Source organism: Macrobrachium rosenbergii, chromosome 3 (genome assembly GCF_040412425.1).
Source record: "Macrobrachium rosenbergii isolate ZJJX-2024 chromosome 3, ASM4041242v1, whole genome shotgun sequence".
Taxonomy (NCBI): Eukaryota; Metazoa; Arthropoda; class Malacostraca; order Decapoda; family Palaemonidae; genus Macrobrachium; species Macrobrachium rosenbergii.
Genome location: NC_089743.1, coordinates 70,063,309 through 70,082,074, shown reverse-complemented (window position 1 = coordinate 70,082,074; position 18,766 = coordinate 70,063,309). Strand labels below are relative to the sequence as shown.

At 41.5% G+C, this 18,766-nt stretch overlaps 1 protein-coding gene across 1 annotated transcript in view; it reads right to left on the bottom strand.

The window, feature by feature from the left end:
- Nle (notchless) overlaps positions 1-10,770 on the bottom strand; it is a 50,992-nt gene extending 40,222 nt beyond the window's left edge. Inside the window, exon 1 of the mRNA XM_067081519.1 lies at positions 10,319-10,770. Within this exon, the coding sequence (XP_066937620.1) occupies positions 10,319-10,323 (5 nt within the window). The 5' untranslated portion in view covers positions 10,324-10,770. The remainder of the gene's footprint in view (positions 1-10,318) is intronic.
- Between the last annotated feature and the right edge of the window lie 7,996 nt (positions 10,771-18,766).

The following is an 18,766-nucleotide window of genomic DNA, read 5'->3' as shown; positions in this document are numbered from 1 at the left end:
ATCACTAGACAACAGGGTATGAACATCCACACGGACGCCTTTCCAATGGCGGTCCTCTGCAACCTGGGATTGGCGAACAACAGGCTCGGATGAGGCGATGACTGCTTGTGGGCAAACCCCACCGACCTCCCTTGGACTGCCAGTTTGCTTCCTCCCATATGAGCAAGAGGAGTTTAGCAGGGAACTTGGTCTAGGAGCATCAGTGGGATGAACAGCCCCCACTGACACTGCACTTGGCACTGCACCAACACTGTATTAAATTTGTCCATCAGGACTTTCACAGAATTCCCTATCTAAAACAGTATTAACAAGAAATTAAATTTCTGATCCACACGTGCTTCGAAGCTGGTAATGGCATTGGGTTCAGAAGAATGAGAGCCAAGTAACGGAGTACAGTAACAGGAAAGGCTGGAGGGCTGGAAATGGGAGAAAAAGCCGTCACAGGTGTTGAAGGGATAGGCAAAGCAGTGATATCAACTCCTGGAGAATCAACTGAACTAGTGGAAGCGCTTACTTCAGCCCTAGCCATAGCCTTCCTCAGTTGGTCACGTTACAATTTATCTAAGTGGGTCTGCAAAGTCTTCCACCGTCCTTACATTCTTCACAATTAAGATTGGGCGAGCAAATTTGCTCCCTACAAGAACTACAGACAGTATGAGACATATTTTGCTGAAGTGAGTCTAGTCTTGCAGCCTTTGCTGCAATACCTAATGCTAGACAAACTAGAGTCAGACATAATTAGTCTAAAAGTCCAAATTGGGAAAGTCACAATCAAAAAAAGATAACTGAATTCTAGCTAAGCTAAATAATAGCTGAACGCTACCAAAAGCAAAGAGTACTTCACCAAATGAAGATATCCGACCATCCGGGAAAAATGAATCAAGTGCTAACAATAACCAGTGTTCATCATTAGCCAGTGAAACGAATTGAGCTCTTCAGCTATGTTGTACCTATTCTTCCCTGAGAGTGGGCAGAGCAGTCTAACTACACCCAAAACAAAAGAGCGCTACAACGATTTTTGAATTTTGAGCTGCCGCGTAAAGTAGAAACTATAGCTATGTAATTATTTGATAAGTTACTTATATAAAAATCTCTTACAAAGATCATCTGTGCACAGAGGACCTAAGAACTAATCACTAACTTGGGACTGTCTGCTGTAAAAAAGCCAATGATTTAGACAATACTTTACTTGTCACTTATACCAAATAATGTTTTATAATTGTCAAATTTGCAAATTTCTATTTGCCAATTATTTTGCAATGTTGGTGTTTTATTATTGTCAAATTTGAAAGTTTCTATTTGCCAATTAGGCTAATTTGCAACGCTAATTTGTAGTTTACTAATTCTATTACTAATATGCACTGTTTGCATATTACACCCATCATTATTTACAGGCAGTCCCCAGTTATTAGCGATCCAGTTTTACGGCGCTTGTCTAGCGACGAAAATTGGCAATTTTCAGCACCGACAATCGCCGATTCTGGCTTATTGGCGCCGATACACCTGTAATTGGGTATTGGCACTGATACATACCTAACAGAGGCGCCAATAACCAAAAACTGGCAATTTTTGCCACTGATAAGCCCAGAAAAAGTGCCGAAAATCACAATTTTTTAAAAAGGCGGAAATTGTATTTTTCCTAACTAAACCTGAGGTCCTTACTTAGGAATTACTACTTACGGCTGGACACGGCGGTTAAACTCTTAAACAAGGTGGTTAGGCAGCACCACCAGGTAAACATTCCAGTTTGCCTGGTCCAGGTTCAGATTGAGGATGGCATAAGGTGGGCATATTGAGGACAGAAGGACCTGGAGCTTGTATAGTTAGAAAAAATACAATTTTACTTTCAAAAACTGTGATTTATTCCAACACAATATAAAACCGCTTTCGTCCTTATATTATGAAGACTCACTGGTTGAGTGAGAAATCTGAGTGAGTCTCTCGAACTGACTAGAGAGTTCTGCACACCTGGCTACTCCTCCTGGTCAAAGAGCAAGGAGGAGATCAGGTTTCTCTGGGACACATTGATCAGAGCAGAAACTGCAAGATCAAATGTCAGACACTAGACCTTCTCGCAAGTGAGGAAATATAACTCATAATGAAATAGGTTGGAAGAATCTTAGTTGGAGTAAGGAAAACCAGAGATAGGGGCTTCCCCTATTGCCAGTCTCTCCTTCCTCCTTGCTAGAGTGAAGAAGTGAACTGCTTTATGATTCTAGAAGAAAACAGAACAGGTACTGATGTGTAGTCTACCCATCAGATGCCAGATCCAGCAAGTTATTGGTTCGAGTCCTATTCTCATCCTGAAGGAAGAGAAGTAGGGAGGACGGGGAAGGAGGAAGAGAAGCCAGTCACTCTGGTATCCTTTCCCTCACTTCAAGAACCAACACCTTAGGGAGATGTTACTTTCTTTGAAGGAGCCAAGAAAAACACAACTTGTTGATAGCCACCACAGACCAAGGAAAAAGGTTCCAAGGGCCTGTGGGTTAAGATCACAGGAAGACAAGAGTATGGTCTATGAGACCACGCCTTGCTTCCAGACTGACAGAAACTTCCCAGAATGTGAGGGATGGACAACCCATTGACTTCGTGAGCTCGGGTGAAAGTACCGCATCGCTGGCCAGCTGCTGAGTACTCATCATTTAAAAAGCCAGGAGAAAGATGTGTCCTAGACACTTCTTCCTTGGGAGAGAGTGCTAACGAAAACGTGGATGACATCCAGGTTAGAAATGTCGAGCCTTTTCGACAAGTACCATAGCTCCCTAATAGGACAAAGTAACGTATTGATCTTGGATCACCAACCAAGTCCAAGGAGGAGGGGGAACAAGAAGACTTGAACCCAATAACAGATGCTGATGGATCAGAGTCCACCACGACATCCGAGAAGGAGTTGAGTGTATGATCCTTCACCTGTTCTTCCATCTTCTACGCGCAAGGCTGGAGAAGATAAGAGATGGTCCTGGGAGGACATCTCTATCTGACGACTTTAGAAGGGCACGGCAGAGCACGGGACAGAAACCCAAACGAGAGTCACATATACACCCAGGAACAGTTCCTGGGACAGCAAGACTGAAGAAGCTTCCTCATCCGTAGCTCAATCTGACTGAGGAGGTAAAGGTTACTTAGATAGAAGACTAGGGTCCTAAGGGCCTATGTTCTTCAAAATGAAAGGGAGAGAAGCAACCTCAGCTTAGTTTTAACAGAGGAAGCACAGACTTGAAGAGTGACTTGACCCAAGAAGAAGTCTGCTGACACCCACCAGCAAAGATGGATCCAGTCCCTGGGAGAGGTTACAGAGGACTTCATGGCGAGAAAGCCTGAAACAGCCTGCAAGGAGCTGGAAGGTCTCCAGTCCTGAACACACAGGGATGTACTGGGTATGAAGAACCATTTTCTGTGTAGCTGCTACAGGAGGTTTGGTCACAGAACTTTCTCAATGCCTTGAAGCAGAGCTACTGTGTCGTGGGCAAAGGCGAAATCTTCCAGCATTTGTCTGCAACTCTGGGTGCCCAATGCTTGTGAACCCTAGCTAAACAGAGATAAATATGTGGAGGAAAAACTCAGATATCACCTTTCCTAAAAAGACAGCATGCCTCAGTGACCATAGTGGCCCTGGGTCTGGTATGAAGGAGCAGATAAAACCACCGACTTTGTTGTGTCAGGAGGCAACAGAAAGACGGTAGGGATCTCTCTCAGTCGAGCAGTCTCTTCATGAATCTTTCGTGGAAGAAAGAGTGAACAACACGCCTGGGCCCCAACACCAAACCCAGAGGCCAAGTCGCCATCAACATCCCCACCCGGAATACATCCACAACTGAGCTGTCATAAACAGAACACCAATTACCTGCAAATGTTGACAGATGAAACAGATGAAAAACGATTCCTTGTTTGTCGCACGAACGCCGCTTATCAGGTTTGCTGCTCAACAAATCCGGCGTGTCGCAAAACTTATCCTGAATTCTCTGAAGGCCAAAAGGCTGCCTTGGGTTCAGGAGGTTGATGAGAAGGTACTAATCGTCTCGGTCACACAACTTCAAGACAAAGTCTTACAGGTGTGCGCATATTCCTTGATAGGTGAATCCGGAAGTAGACACACGATGTGAGGGGAATATGCAAGCATACTCGAAGGTTCCTTCAATCAAGCATTAGCCTAACTCTTTCCTCATACTTCGAAGAGGAAAGAAGGACGGAGGAATGGAAGCAGACCTCCATTCTCCATCATGGGGAAGCTTCTGCAAGATGACAGGATACCGAGATGATTAGACCTAGCCGGGCCGGTATTTCACGAATCGGGAGCACATGAGACAAAGCAGGATGGAAGTTTGCTGAAAAGAATTGCTGAGACCCAAGGGAAATGGATACTTCTCCTGAAGGAATCCATTCCCAGATCTCAGCAATGTCACTGTCAGCTCCAGAGACTCGATAAGTATCATTTCATCCAGGCATCAGCAGTAGGAGAACTTCTTCCTGGTCGATACTTCTTTCTCTCTTCCCTTCTTCTCTCCTCCCTTATGGAAAAGAGGGTGGAAAGAGACACAGTTACGCGCACTTTCCTAGAAGGGAAGAAGAGGGCTATGTGTTCTGCTATCTTCTTCCGAAGCCTGGGACTTCTTAGGAGTTGAGGGAGGCTGGCTTGAACTCAAGGTAGAGTCGAGATGACTAAGACCACAAGCTCCTGGCCACTGTCCAAAGGACAAGGGCCCTGGTATGAACCTTGATTACCGAGGTATCTGGCAAATCTCTGAAAGAGAAAGGCAGAACCAAGTAAAGGTTTGTTCCTAAGGGTTGAGCAAACTCGGGACTTACAAAACCAGAGATCCGAATTGGGACAAAGTCCTTCTTCTTAGCACCAGAATTGCCCAAAGAACTGCAGTTAGCAAGACCCTTCGAGGCAAGAAGAATTCGTACTCTGTAGAGGCAAGGGAGAAGCTTGGTGTCTTGACCTGAATGAACTCCTTCTCCGAAGAAAAGAATTCATCTGGTTGAGAACTCTCTCGGATGCAAGGACCCGCAGCGGCCCCCGACACTCTCGGCCCCTAGGAAACTGCAAGGGTTGCGAGTGATGAAGATTTTTCATTGGGGGAGCCGAGGTCCTGTCCTGGGGATCCTCGCACAGATCTGTCAGCTGAAGTTCTCCGAAAATGAGGGCGATCGTGAACTCTCAAGAGGAAGACACCTCGCCAGCTTCCTGGCTAAACTCCTGTAAAATTTCTCCTGGAGGAAAACCTTGAAAGATCGCAAAGAAACCTCCTCAGCTACCTGGTTGCTTATTAAGACAATCGGGGGACCACACCCAAAGCACGCCAGGCAGCCAACTCAAGACAAAGTTGTTGAGCCTTCTGTCCATTTTGAGCTCGGAGCAAATCCCAGAGGAAAAGAGAATTAGTGAGGAGAAAGAGTACTCTACCTGTCCTGCCAGCATGACCAGCAGGAGAGGCGGACTGTGAAGGATAATCAACCAAGGAGATTACTGCCACAAAGGGGAAGAAGAGTGCTTAAAAAGGTAGTGGCAAAGCATTTTCCTGGGAAGAGCAGAAAGTTCACTGAACAGAGCCGAGAACCCGATTCGAAAACTGAGCAGGCCAAGCTGCCGCACCGAATCGAGCTGGGCTACAAACGCGACTAGGGCTGAGCCAATCGCCGAGCCAATCGCGCAAAATACAATCGTGAACTGGACAGGGCGAAACTTGTCTGCCGTGGGACTACTGCTAGTTTCCTGAACTTCTAAACTCCTTCGAGGCTGAGGCCTCTAGAGAAGGTTCAAGGGGAATTCTGGTGTCTGTTATCCTCACACATGCTCGAACCATAAGGTTCAAGACACAAGATGAAAACCTCCTGCCAGCAACCAAGCAGCTGGCGGCAGTATTGAGACACCCAGTGTCTCGGCACCCAGGGACCCAGGTGTCTCACACTTTCTCTCGCCCCAAAGCCTCTGTGAGAGAGCGCCATGATCTGCGGTGGGATCTGACCCATGAGATCCTGAAATCGAGAGCTGCTTTCGGCCTCTAAGAAACTGAAAAGAGCTGGCACAAACCAGTCTTAGATGCAGACTTCTAAGACTGGCAACAAGGGCCCCTTCTGGGCTGCACTTCATGCGCCCAGAAACGCCAGACCCTACAGGAGAATGCGAATGAGTACTCTCCAGACTAGATTAGGATACTTGATATTACACCGAATCTCAATCACTGGAGCGTTTGGCACAGCTACCCAAGAGGCCTCATTTTAGAGGCGGAACTCTAGGACTGGCAACGGGATTGCAAACTAAGTCTGCAGCGCCTGGCTCCCAAAAACACAAAACCCTGGGGTATGCGAATCTGGCTTCTAACCCGAAGGTGGGAAGAGCTACAAGAGACCCACTGCCTCTCAGAAAGAGGCAGTCCTCAGTCGCCAAGGGCATCAAGGGAAAAGAAGAAGTCTTCTCTCCCTTCGGCCGACGGAGGTCTGTCCAGTTCCTGGGACCCTCAACCTGGGAGAGGAAGAGGCAAGAAGAAGAAATCAAAGATAAGTTGGAAGACGTCGGTTACCTTACAGGGCGTAACTTTCATTGTACACGAAAACACGTCCTCCAGGGCAGCCAGGCAGGAACACAACGAAGTGGCCCCAAGACATCACTCACCAGGAGAAGCAGCAGGCACAATCAGGATAGTCGATGCAGGGGCTACGGAAGCGGTTCGGAAGGCAGGAGCTACCACAATGGCCAGGAACTTCACTTCCACAGGGCGACTTCCTTCACCTTCACCCCAACATCTACAGGACAGCGGACATCATAACCTGCAGGGCAGCTACGCATGAACGCAACAGAAGCGGCACAGGACACAACCACCAGGAAAAGCAGCAGGCATGATCAGGACAGCCGATGCAGGAGCTGCGGAAATGGTTCGGAAGGCAGGAGCTACAGCAACGGGCAGAAGTGTCACATGAACGGCACCAGCAGCGACAGGAACGATCAGGACGGCTGCAGCAGTACACCAGGAAGAGCCGCCCGAGACTGTCGTCGAGTTAACAGAAGCATAACACAGGAAACAGCAGGAGCAGATGGACCACAGATACACCAGAGGCAGTGCCACAGCATACATGAAGGCCAGCAATGACAGTGATCGATCCACATCAGCGGGAACAAAGTCAGAACGATCCCGACGTGGAACTATGCCATTCCAACCCGGTACTGTGGTCGATCCCGAAGCAACACTGAATGAATGTCAGGACGTTCATGACTCCTTCATGCAAGATATCTCCTGAGATATTCAGCCAACTACTGCTGTGCCTGCAATGCTCACTGTCAACCTGAAAGAAAAAGCAAAGATGATTAGTAGAGGGAGACTCCTCTCGCTACGAGGGAACTGCCCTACGCAGTGAGAGGAGCCCCCCTTAGAAGAGGTTGCCCGACCACCTGCGCCCCCCCACCGCCCCCCTCTTCGAGGTCTTCGCCCGAGTGAGCGAAGAGGGCGAATGAAAGAAAAGAAAGAACTTACAGGGAGAGAGAAGGAAGGAGGAGAGGCCACCAAGGGCGCTGTGGGAAGGAACTTACCACAAGGGAACTTCAGTATCTAAATAACAAAGGATACTGAAGAGAAGCATTAACAACTGCAACTGTTATGCCTCTAAATACACCTGGCCGCCAAACCAGACACAGACACAGGGGAACAACGGCTTATGCAAGGTTATCACAAATCATGGGTTTGTACAAATATCAAAACATGCAATATATACACAAAAAAATACAGGAAGATCCCCACCGATAATAAAGAGCTTAACAACAGTCAGGCAAAAGAGATCCGAAAACATGTCTTCAACGTGATGACGGCTGAAAGCAACTGAATGTTTACATCTGGGCAGGCAGGTTTCTACCCAGAGGTAGAAGTTACTACTTAACCACCTTGTTTAAGAGTTTAATGGCTACATCCAGCTTCGCTGCAGTAATTCCTAATGGAAGGACCGACGGTTTGTGGTTATCAAAGTTGGAACAAATCGCAGATTTTCGGTTATCGGCAATTTTGGTTATTGTCACCCTGTCAGAACGGAACCCACGCCGATTACCAGGGACTGCCTGTGCTACTTTCGAGTGCAGCTGTAAACTCTAAATGTTTGACGTCTAATCAAATAATTTTATTACAGCATTGTATGCTCTTCATCATCTTATTTTTGTATACTTGCATGTCATTTCATTTACTTAGATATTTGCATTTACAGTACTTAGTTGAAATGTTTTTTTGTTGTAAATTGTCTATATCTGACGTTGAAACGAATAATTTTTTTACAGCATTGTATCCTCTTTATCATGTTATTTTTGTGTGCTTACATGTCTTTTGATATACTTAAATGTTTGTATGTATGTACTCGACTGGAATACAGTAAACCACCTGTATTCGCGTTCTCATGATTCGCGGACTCACGCATTCGCGGGTTTCTCTGTGGAGCATATCTAGCCATTATTCGCGGAAAATTCGCCCATTCGCGGTATTTTTCACTGAGAAATATTCACTAATTACTGTATTTTCATATAATTTTCATGAATAAATGCACTTTTTGTGATAAAACTATTAAAATACTCAGGTATATGCATTTTTGCAGGGTTCTTCTGTGTTTAAACTATCAAAATGGGCAGTTCTAAGTGTTTTTAGAGGGGTTTTAAGAATTTGCAGATTTTAGCTATTTGCGGTGGGGGGTGTGGGACGCATCCCAGCGAATGTGGGGGGTTCACTGTACTTTGTTTGTACAGTAATGCCAAAACAAATTATTTTTATATAATTTTTTAATAACTTTTGTCTTTACTCAAGTTATAACAAAACTCTTCATCAAGGAAAGGTGTTAAAATATTAGTTTAAACATATGGCTATTAGAATTACATATATATGTGTCTGGTAAAAGTGACCAGTAGATTCTACATATGATTCTCAGTTTTGTCTCTTTTATAATCTGTTTGATTTTAAATTTACCACTGATATCAGCGAAGGCTAAGAGTGTCATTTGCATACCAGAATATAAACAAACCCGCCCCATAACCATAAGGCAAGACTGTAGACTCTGTAGCTAGTTGTACAATAAAACCCATACAAGAAAGACGTGTGTTCTTATTACTCCGACTCGAGAAGGTAGAAAGAATATAAAAGGAATGCAGAAGTCGAATTAACGAAGAATATCACACATAACCAAAACAAACTATAAAATCATTTCAACTATTGTAGATTTCTTCATTATATTTCAAATCATTTCAACTATTATACATTTCTTCATTATATTTCTCAAACAAAATGACGTCTCACAGGCTGCAGAGGCTTCCTGGATTTCTTTTCAATTACTCAGGGATAAGGCCTATTATAAATTACTAGAATTTTTACATTTGTTTTTTACCTTCCTCCTCCTCGATGTTTTCTCATATTGTCTTCACAGTTTATTTTTATTTTATTTGCCATTGTTTTCAAGTCCTTTTTTCCACCATGTCTTATAAGACTGTGATTTGGATTTACAGTACTGATATTCTGGCATTTCTGTAATAACCAGAGCAATATTGCAATTGGGACTTGGAAATATCATTTCCCTATGTTTTAATGAGTGCCTTGAACGTTTCGGACATTCATTCCCTTAGTGGCAAATGCGTGCTTTTAGACAGTAGTGACCCCACCCTTATACCCTACAATTCAGGGGCCACAGTGGGAAAAAGAAATAGAAGAACCTGAATCCCACTGATAGCTCGGTAATTCTAAGTATTAGCTCCGCGCCTGTTTTTACCTTGGAAACTGGTTTTTTCTACACTTTTAGGGCTTCTGATACTGGCGGTGCATTTGTTTGTTGTCGGCCAAATGGAATGTCCCTTTGCCGTGTTTAGTACCAGACCAGGGGGGCGGTACCCCTACGTTAACAAGTTATTGCACTTGCCGGACAGGAAATGAACGGTTCCAAACAGACGTACCGTACCCGTGCTCTGTCTTGTGAAGATCGCATATGGAAACCCCTTGTTGGTTGGACTTCAGGGGTTAATTACATTCGTGCAACAAAAACTGAAGGTAAATACATAATTAGCAACCAAAAAAACTGTAGAAAAAGTCAAGTTAGAAGGAAATCGCCGCCGCAGAGCTACTGCTTAGATCTACCGTCAGAAACGTCCAAAGCACACATTACAGCATTGTGAAATGATATTTTCAAGTCCAAACTGTCGTAATGGTTTAAAGTAACATTTTACATACACACCTGAGGATAAGCTAGGGCCTAGGCTAACTTGTTGCTGAACTTACCATAGTTTGCGATAACAATTAGCCTACGAATATAATAAATTTTTAAACATTTAACAGAAACATCCTTAGCTTAAACAAGTACTTACGTCATTTTAACGTATTATTTGCGTCTCCTAATGTGGGGTTATATCCATGATAACAGCACCATGTGTGTGAGTTCAATTTGGGTTTACGTCGTAAGTAAATTTAGTATTAGCTCTGATTTTAGGTCAAATATATGTGATTGAAAAACGATTTAACTTGCTCAAAATCTAAATTAAAAACTTTAATTATAAAATAAAAGATATATGAACACTTTTAGTGCAAATTATTCTAAAAATGGGATCGACAGAGAAGATCACAAGACATTTATGGAGAGACACATTAAAACATTATTCGAGATTGCACCATTGTAAACAAAGTTTGCCACTTCTTCTTCTTATGACATTTAAATAGATTTCATGACCAAAGATCAAAACAACCATCTTTTTTCGACCTTATTATAGACCCACTGCAGAGCAGGGTCGGTCCGACTCGGCCGCTCGAGTCAACTTTCTCCATCTATTTCCATGGTAGATCTAAGTAAAGTAATAGAGACACGGCGGGTATTTAGCAGTTTCTTATAGTATTTTGGTTGCTAATTTACAATTTATCGTTATTTTTGGGGGGTCGAATGTAATTAACCTGCAATTAACCCCTGAAGTCCATCCAACAAGGGGTTTCCATACGCGATCTTCACAAGACAGAGCACGGGTACGTCTGTTTGGAATGGTTCATATCCCGTCCGGCAAGTGCAGTAACTTGTTAACGTAGGGGTACCCCCAGCCCCGGCCAGTACTAAACACGGCGAGGGACATTCCATTTGGCCGACAACAAACAAATGCACCGCCAGTATCAGAAGCCCTAAAAGTGTAGAAAAAACATTTTTCAAGGTAAAAACAGGCATGGTTCTAATACTTAGAATTACCATTTCTATCCCTTGTATCTTCCTCCCCAAGTCCCACCTCACCCATATCTCTCCTCACCACATCCATCCACCTGATCCGCTGACGCCCCACACTCCTCCGCCCCATCACTGGCATGTTCTTTCCTCTCTTGATTGGTTCCACCCCCTCTCTTCGTATTACATGGACATAGTATCTCAGACGATCAAAACAACCACCGCTATGCTACTAACATAGGGAAATTCCTACAAGAAAATTTGACACATGTTCATTAGACATGAAAAAATGGATTTATTCAATTTGGCACAAACTGTTCCTATGCAAGATGCATAAAGAAAAAGTGATGTTCAGAGTATAGGATTAAGGTAAATAAATCACCAGGTCACTCAAATGAAAAAAATTCAATGCCTCTGATTCTGTTTTTACAGGTACCCCTTGAATTAAAATCACTCACACGAGATCTCAAGGAAAACTGACATATTTCTCATATCTATTCCTGTCTATCAGTAGGGTTCCTGGTTCATTATGTGGACACCATTGTTCATCAATTAATTAATAATTTTCGTACAAACTTTGTTTTAAATCTAACTTCTTTATTTTCTGCAAATAACTCCTATATTATTCTTAAATATGTTTTAATATTTGTGGCATCTTATTGAGTAATCTGGTTCTGAGGTCAAGGGTCCTTCTGATATCATAATAATATCTTAACTTCATATTCAGCAGTATTCATGGTGCAGGTAAACTTGAATAATTCTTTTGTTTACTACTGAATAGTTTGTTAATGTTCCTTTAACTATCTGGTCTGTCTTTAAAGTTAATATATAAATGCATTAAGTATATAAATGAGTGTACATAACTTGTTTTATTAGGTAATTTAGTTTGGTTTTCCACTGATAGAATATCAGAGACCACGATTTTGAATTGTTCTCCATGATCGGTGGCATTTTCAATCTTTAATTCTTGTTCTTTTCCTTCATATTTGACACACCTTGTTTCCCCAAGATGTAATCCATCACAAAGTATGCATGTACTCTGTTTAACAATAAATTTACCTAATCAAAGACTTAAATCTCACTTGGAATACTTCTCCATTACATCTGTTTTACTTATGTTTAAACTTCTAATAAAGTTCATTACAATGTCTGATAAGGTTCCCATTACAAACAATGTAGCATATATTTTTGTCTGCACAGTTTGTCATTTCGTATTCCTGTGTTTCTCCTTAACTGCGGTGAGCATTTAATTGCATAGTGTTTCCTAGCTGTAGTCAGATTTCAGTGTTGCGTCTTACATAAAAAATTCTGATCAGGTCACTAAACCCAGGATTCGTTCCTTAATATGGACGAAAGACAGCAATCTTACTTAAACTACTGGAGCCAGTTCTAAAACACCTTAAGTTTACAACAGTGATAAATGCATCTTGTGAAATATGTGAGAAGGACAGAATAAAGGTCAGAGACAAGAACAACTTAACAGACCATGGATTTTACAAAACCTAGGAACGGGTTCGTTATTATTATTATTATATTATTATCATGAACAAATTTACTTTCTTTTTACATGGAAACACCCTGAGAAGCGTTCTATAGATTTAATGCCATCCAACTAGTTGAAATTTACATCGTGAAGTTTCGTAAACTTTAGTACATTATAATTTTAAGTGCTTCTCGCGAGAAATTTCAATGTTTATCGGGATGAGTTAGGAAGTGATCCATAAACTTTTTTTTTTTTTTAAGGAATAGCGATGCTGATTTATCAGCAACCCATGTTTTATGAGGTAATTTTTATGACAAGTTCGAGGCATTTTTACATTTTATTTTTAAATATGCATCGCAAAGTTTTTAGTTGAGGGCACGTACCACAGTTGCTCTGTTCAAAACGCCAAGAAGGTTTGGATATACTTTTTTTTTGAAACGTTCTTTTCCATTTTCATATGGGTAACGAAATGCCATCTTTTGAAGAACCTGATTGGTGGGGTAGTAGGAAATCGGCTGCCCTGCCTAATACCGTCAATCGCTGAACCCAGTAGCACTAATGTGCATATGTATCATCAAATCCCCAGACAATCTCACTGCCAGCAGCAAATAGATGATCGAGAGTTCCAGGAGTAAACGAAGACAAAAGGCTTCTGTTATGTTTTTAGAAGATGTTGAAGTGTGTGAAAAATAGTCTGCCCAACAATTTCTCAAAACCTTGAGAACGATTATATAATCCCGGGGTGTCTTTAGCAAAGTGTCTGCCCTCTGACCAGCTGGCTGCGAAATACAAGACTTCTTATGAAGTCGGTCTTGTCTCTGATTACTCGTTTCCGAGTTTTCCCTTACATCTTCTTTGCTAGACAGGAAACTAGTCTCGAGCTACAATGATGTTGGTCATATTAGTAGGAAAGTGTAAATTACAACCAACTGTCATCTGCCCTTCAGCCTATTTCATTTGATATAAAAAGATATAGAAATCGAAGTTCCAGAATTAAATCCTTAAGATAAAGTCACACTAAAAAGGAAAACCACTAAGAGAAAAATAGCTACATTAATACTCAAAACCTTGAGAACGAGGAGCATCCTCCAGTTTTTACTGCCCTAAACTAATGCTTTACTTATACAACTTTCAGGATCTCCTTTCAGTTGTCTTTTTGATTACCGTTTACTCTTTTCCTTACATCTTTATGTTCGCATGAATAACCTATCAAAAAGATTCATAAGAGATGAAGTCAATTGCTGAACTAATCTGCCCTTCTTATGCGCCATCTTTGTTTAAGCTCTTTTGAAATATTCTGAATACTTATAGCAACGATAGTTGTTATCCAGAGCCTCTTAGTCTATGCCCAATTTTGTTTCCCCTCCAAAAACTCAATAATAGGATTCTTCATTTCAACCTTCTAATATATTAGGTCCACCTGATTAAATCCTTTTGAAATTACGTGTTAACTGGTGTTAAGGATTTAATCTATCATACTGTATGGCGTTAATTTTTTCCTCACGACCGGGAGTGGTCTTCCAAGTCCTGATGGTATAGACTGAATGGTCAGGCTTGGAAGGCACTCACTAGCAAACATCGAAGAAGGTCCATCAAGATCAGGCAGGGTTTTACAATCAGGCTACACTCAACCAAATATTAACTGGATTAAACCTCGATGTCAAAATGTGAAAAAGGATCAAATAGCATACCAAATGAACCGTTTCTTGTTAAAATGGACAACTTGGCTGGGGAGGTGACGATCTGGAGAGTGTTTAGCTTACCTCAATGGTATGCCCTCGAGAAAGACGCAATTGCCCTTTGTCCACTCGGTTCCCTCTCAAAATTTTCTATATGGATTTACTTTACGAAAGATTGCACTTGAATTATATAAAAAAGAGCCTTCTCTGACATTCCTGGCACAGACAACACAGGTGCCGACACAAATAATAACCAACATATTTTACAGAAAAAGTGAACCACGAACTCAGCCGCCTGCTTACCCCTCCCCCTTGCTTGTCCTGAACGTTGTGAAGGATTGTCGAGAAAAAACGGATCCAGTTTTTTCACGACACTGTAATAATAGTTAGAAACGGATCTACCTTCTCTGGTATCTCACCCCCGAGCCAATTGCTAATTGAGCACTCGTCGATCTCTCCATACCAATGAAAAACTTTGGGTCCCTACTAGGGCAATGTTTCATTTTTCAGATTACAACGTTCCACCCAGCCATAAATCACGAGGCAAACATCGATCAAAACTTTCCTAGTGTAGCCTGCATCTGCCGGGGCGTAAGCTATGACTGACTTCAGCGAACCTTATATACCAAGAGATCATCTTTTGCACCTTCCAACTCGCCTTGTTGGATGAGGAATTATTAATGGCTCCTTCGTATACGTCCTTATTTGATCTGCACGTATAGCCTAATTTTCCTGTTCATAACAACAGCAAAGTCATTTTGAAGAAACACTATTACTTTTAATTCATCTGACCACGTTACATAGCCAATTATTTTCATTCTGCTTTAGTGACTCACTCATCTTAATAACTGTGTGAGTAAGTTCATATAAATTTTAAAAGCCTAAAGATAGGTTCAGGTTTCACAATAGTCTGGCCTATTCACAAATTGTACCATGATAATCTGTGAAAATGCACATACCTTTTTTCCCTGCAGCTAAGAAAAATATTAAATGAACATAACATGCACGTGAAGCATATCCTTCCAAGAAAATGATAGAAAATTAAGCTTTCAAAATCTGATATATTCAGCTATGAAAACAATGCAGATTCCCTCTACTATACACAATGATGAATCTACGTATCAGTCAGATCCTTCGGCAAAATCAAAAGTTCGATCACTTTTCGCAAACCAATACAACGGAGATAGACCGAGAGCATCAAACCCACCAGCTAAAATTATCATCCTAAAAAGAATTCATACAAACCCCACCTGATATGGAAGAGTTAGAACCGCCCCAGATATAGCAGACTATATAATAGTACTAGACCAATACAAACATAAGGGCAAAAACCAGGCTCGGGGCCATTTGGAGCAGAGACTTCCTTTTCCCCCAGATAACAATATGCAATTGTTTTATTTTTCACAGAATTATCATAAACAGTTAGTTTTGTATGAAGAATGTAAATGACAACGCATACATAAATATATATTATTCCAGCTTTGAGAGAATCTGAAGTTCATTTCTAGCTTACAGAACAATTTCTTGGTGTCCTAATGATGACTTCACTAGACGATTACTTCAGTGGGAATCACACGTATGAACGTTTTTGAAATTTACTGTTTCAGTAATGGTATGGCGAGAACGAGAGAAACAATTTGCTTGCTCAGAATTATACATTACAGCGATCTCCTTATCATCGGTCTAAATGTACAGTACAATGTCTGTTTCTTTATCTATCTCTGGCACGCACACTCAAAGACTATTGACATATAGATATATGCACATGCAGTAGGACGATATTCAAACTTTTGGCTTCCTCTTCATTATTAAAAAAAAAACACACACACAGAAAACAAGTTGTCGAGAAAATCCTTTACAGAAATCTCTCACTAACATATTAATTCGTTTTGAATCCTTTTGGGAGTATATGGGATCCTAATAGCCTCTGAGAGTTTATCATCAATGAAGTACATGTATGCATATCCTTTATACACCGAAAGTTCATCCCTCAAAATACCATCAACCACTGCCTCCAACTTATTCAACATTACTCTACAGAAAATTTCCAAGGCTACAGGTGACAAAGTGATTCCTCTCCAATTACCACACTTACTCAGATCTCCCTTCTTTGGGACTTTAATGATTACACCATTCTTCCAACCTAATGGTATTATTCCCGTCACCCATATCTCATTGAATAATATCTTCATGACAAATACTAATCTATCCTCCTCCACCTTAAACATTTTCGGGAATAAACCACCTTCTGGTGCCTTATAATTCTTTAACTGTTTTATTGCCCTTACTTCTTCTAGCCTGATCTCACCTTCATCAATATTTAAATCTTCCTGAGCAGGCGGTATATCCCCTTCTGGGGAGACTGGTCCATGAAGAACTGTCTCAAAGTGCTTCTTTCCCTGTATTTCTGATTTCAACATTTTTGATCAATAAATTATCTTCTATATCACTGAGTCAGCTCTCCAGTTGCTTTATATGCTATCCTTTGAAACTGACCATCATTTTTATTAATTAATTTTTCAGTTTCCACGACCTTTTCATTAATAGATCTTCTTTTATCTCTCTTACTTAGTCTTCTAACTTCTGAATCCAAACTCAAGTACTTAGGTCTTGCTAATTCCAATCTTCATCTCTAACAAAATGCAACTCACTCCTCAATTTTGCTTCATCTCTCTTTTTGATCATACCCCATGTTTCCTGAGACATGCACATCTTTCTCCTCAATGTGAGTCTCCTTCTGATCGTATAACCAGCAGCCTCATGCAAAGCTTTATTCACATCCCCCGACATCTACACTTCTCCCTCCCTCCCTCCTCCAGTGTTTCCAGCACCAAAAACCCGTTTCTGCATTCCATTCTAAATTCCTCCTTTTCCTCTCCTTCCCTTCTAAGCATATCAATGTCATACGTATCAACAATAGGTTTTCCCTTCTTGCTACTTTTTAGCTTAAGTCTTATTTTTGCAACACTGAGCTGATGATCACTGGCCAATATCTGTTCCCGATTAACACGAAAGTCTAGCAAAAGCCAGCCTTTTACTAACAGCAATATGATCAATCTGATTTTTATATTTTCCCACACGCAGACACCCATGTCGTCTTGTGCATATTGTGTAGTGTTGAAAAAGTGCCTCCAGTGACTCAGTCATTTGCTAGACAGAAACTCCCAAACCTTACCCATTTTCACTCATCCCACCATCGACACCCATCTTAAATAAGCCCCCTCAAATCCCTCATTCGACAGTCCATTATTGCAATGAAGTCTCAGCACAAATCAAAACATCATGTCTAGCAACTCTTCCTATTCCTTCCGCAGTTTTCCTCTTAAAATGCGTCTTTTCACGTTCATCAGGTGTATCATTAAAGGGTGCAACACACAAACATACTGATGTTACATGATTTGATTTGAACCACGTGCGTACAACAACTCATCCATAGGATCCCCATTCCATAAAACATTCTTTTTGTGTTGCATTCAACAGCAATCCTACTCCCCTGATAATGCATTCCATCCTTCGGCCAGACGTCAACAAACATAAGTTATTCCCAAAATCAATTTATCGACCCCAGTTAATCTTGTCTCTGTTAGCACAAACGTTCTAATTCACAACTTTGAAAACTGCCACTGACTCTTCAATTTGCTATCCTGATTTAGTTCTCACATTCAATTGCCTAATTTTGATAGTATTTTTAGCATGAATTAAAGAATTAGGAGACTGTGAGATTCTTAGCACCCACTACCCATTTAAGGGCTGCACGGGACTGAGGGCCATTCCTCCTCTGTCAGAGTCCATCAAGGTTTTTTGGCTAACTACATGAACACTTCGCCACAGTGTTGCAGTCGCAGTGGGCAGCTAACTTGCCTGCATGCCCACACCCGAAAGTTCAGTTATGCTGTGGAATCGCATGCCGGCGTGCTTCCCAGCCATTTCACTCTCTCACTCTCAAGGAGTTTATCTGCCTGAGAAGCAAACAGCCCTCTGCTCCCATGGCCATTGATATGTGTGGGTAGAGGGTGATCACTCCCTTCACCAACTATAAACAATGTATAAAGCCACACTCACCATATATATGTATGCATGTGTATGTATATGCATATATAAGTGTAGTATATGTACTGTATATACCAGTGTTACATTGGATATTCTTGGTACTAAGTACATTACAAGAAATTCTGAAACATCATTATCACATTTAATTGTACCATTTCCTTACATATCCCTTGAATTTTCTTATCTTATATTGATAATTTCATTGTATTATCTGCATTACTTCTGTATTATTTTAAAGTTCATCCAGCATTCCTTCTCAGGCCCTTATAGCAAAACCCTTGTACAGATCAGTCCTGACGATTTGGCGCACATCGCCCCACCTCAAGAGAGATTTCTGGTTACGCCCTTGCCACCACGAAATAAAATATTCTCATTTGGTAACCACTAAAACATCCCAGCAATA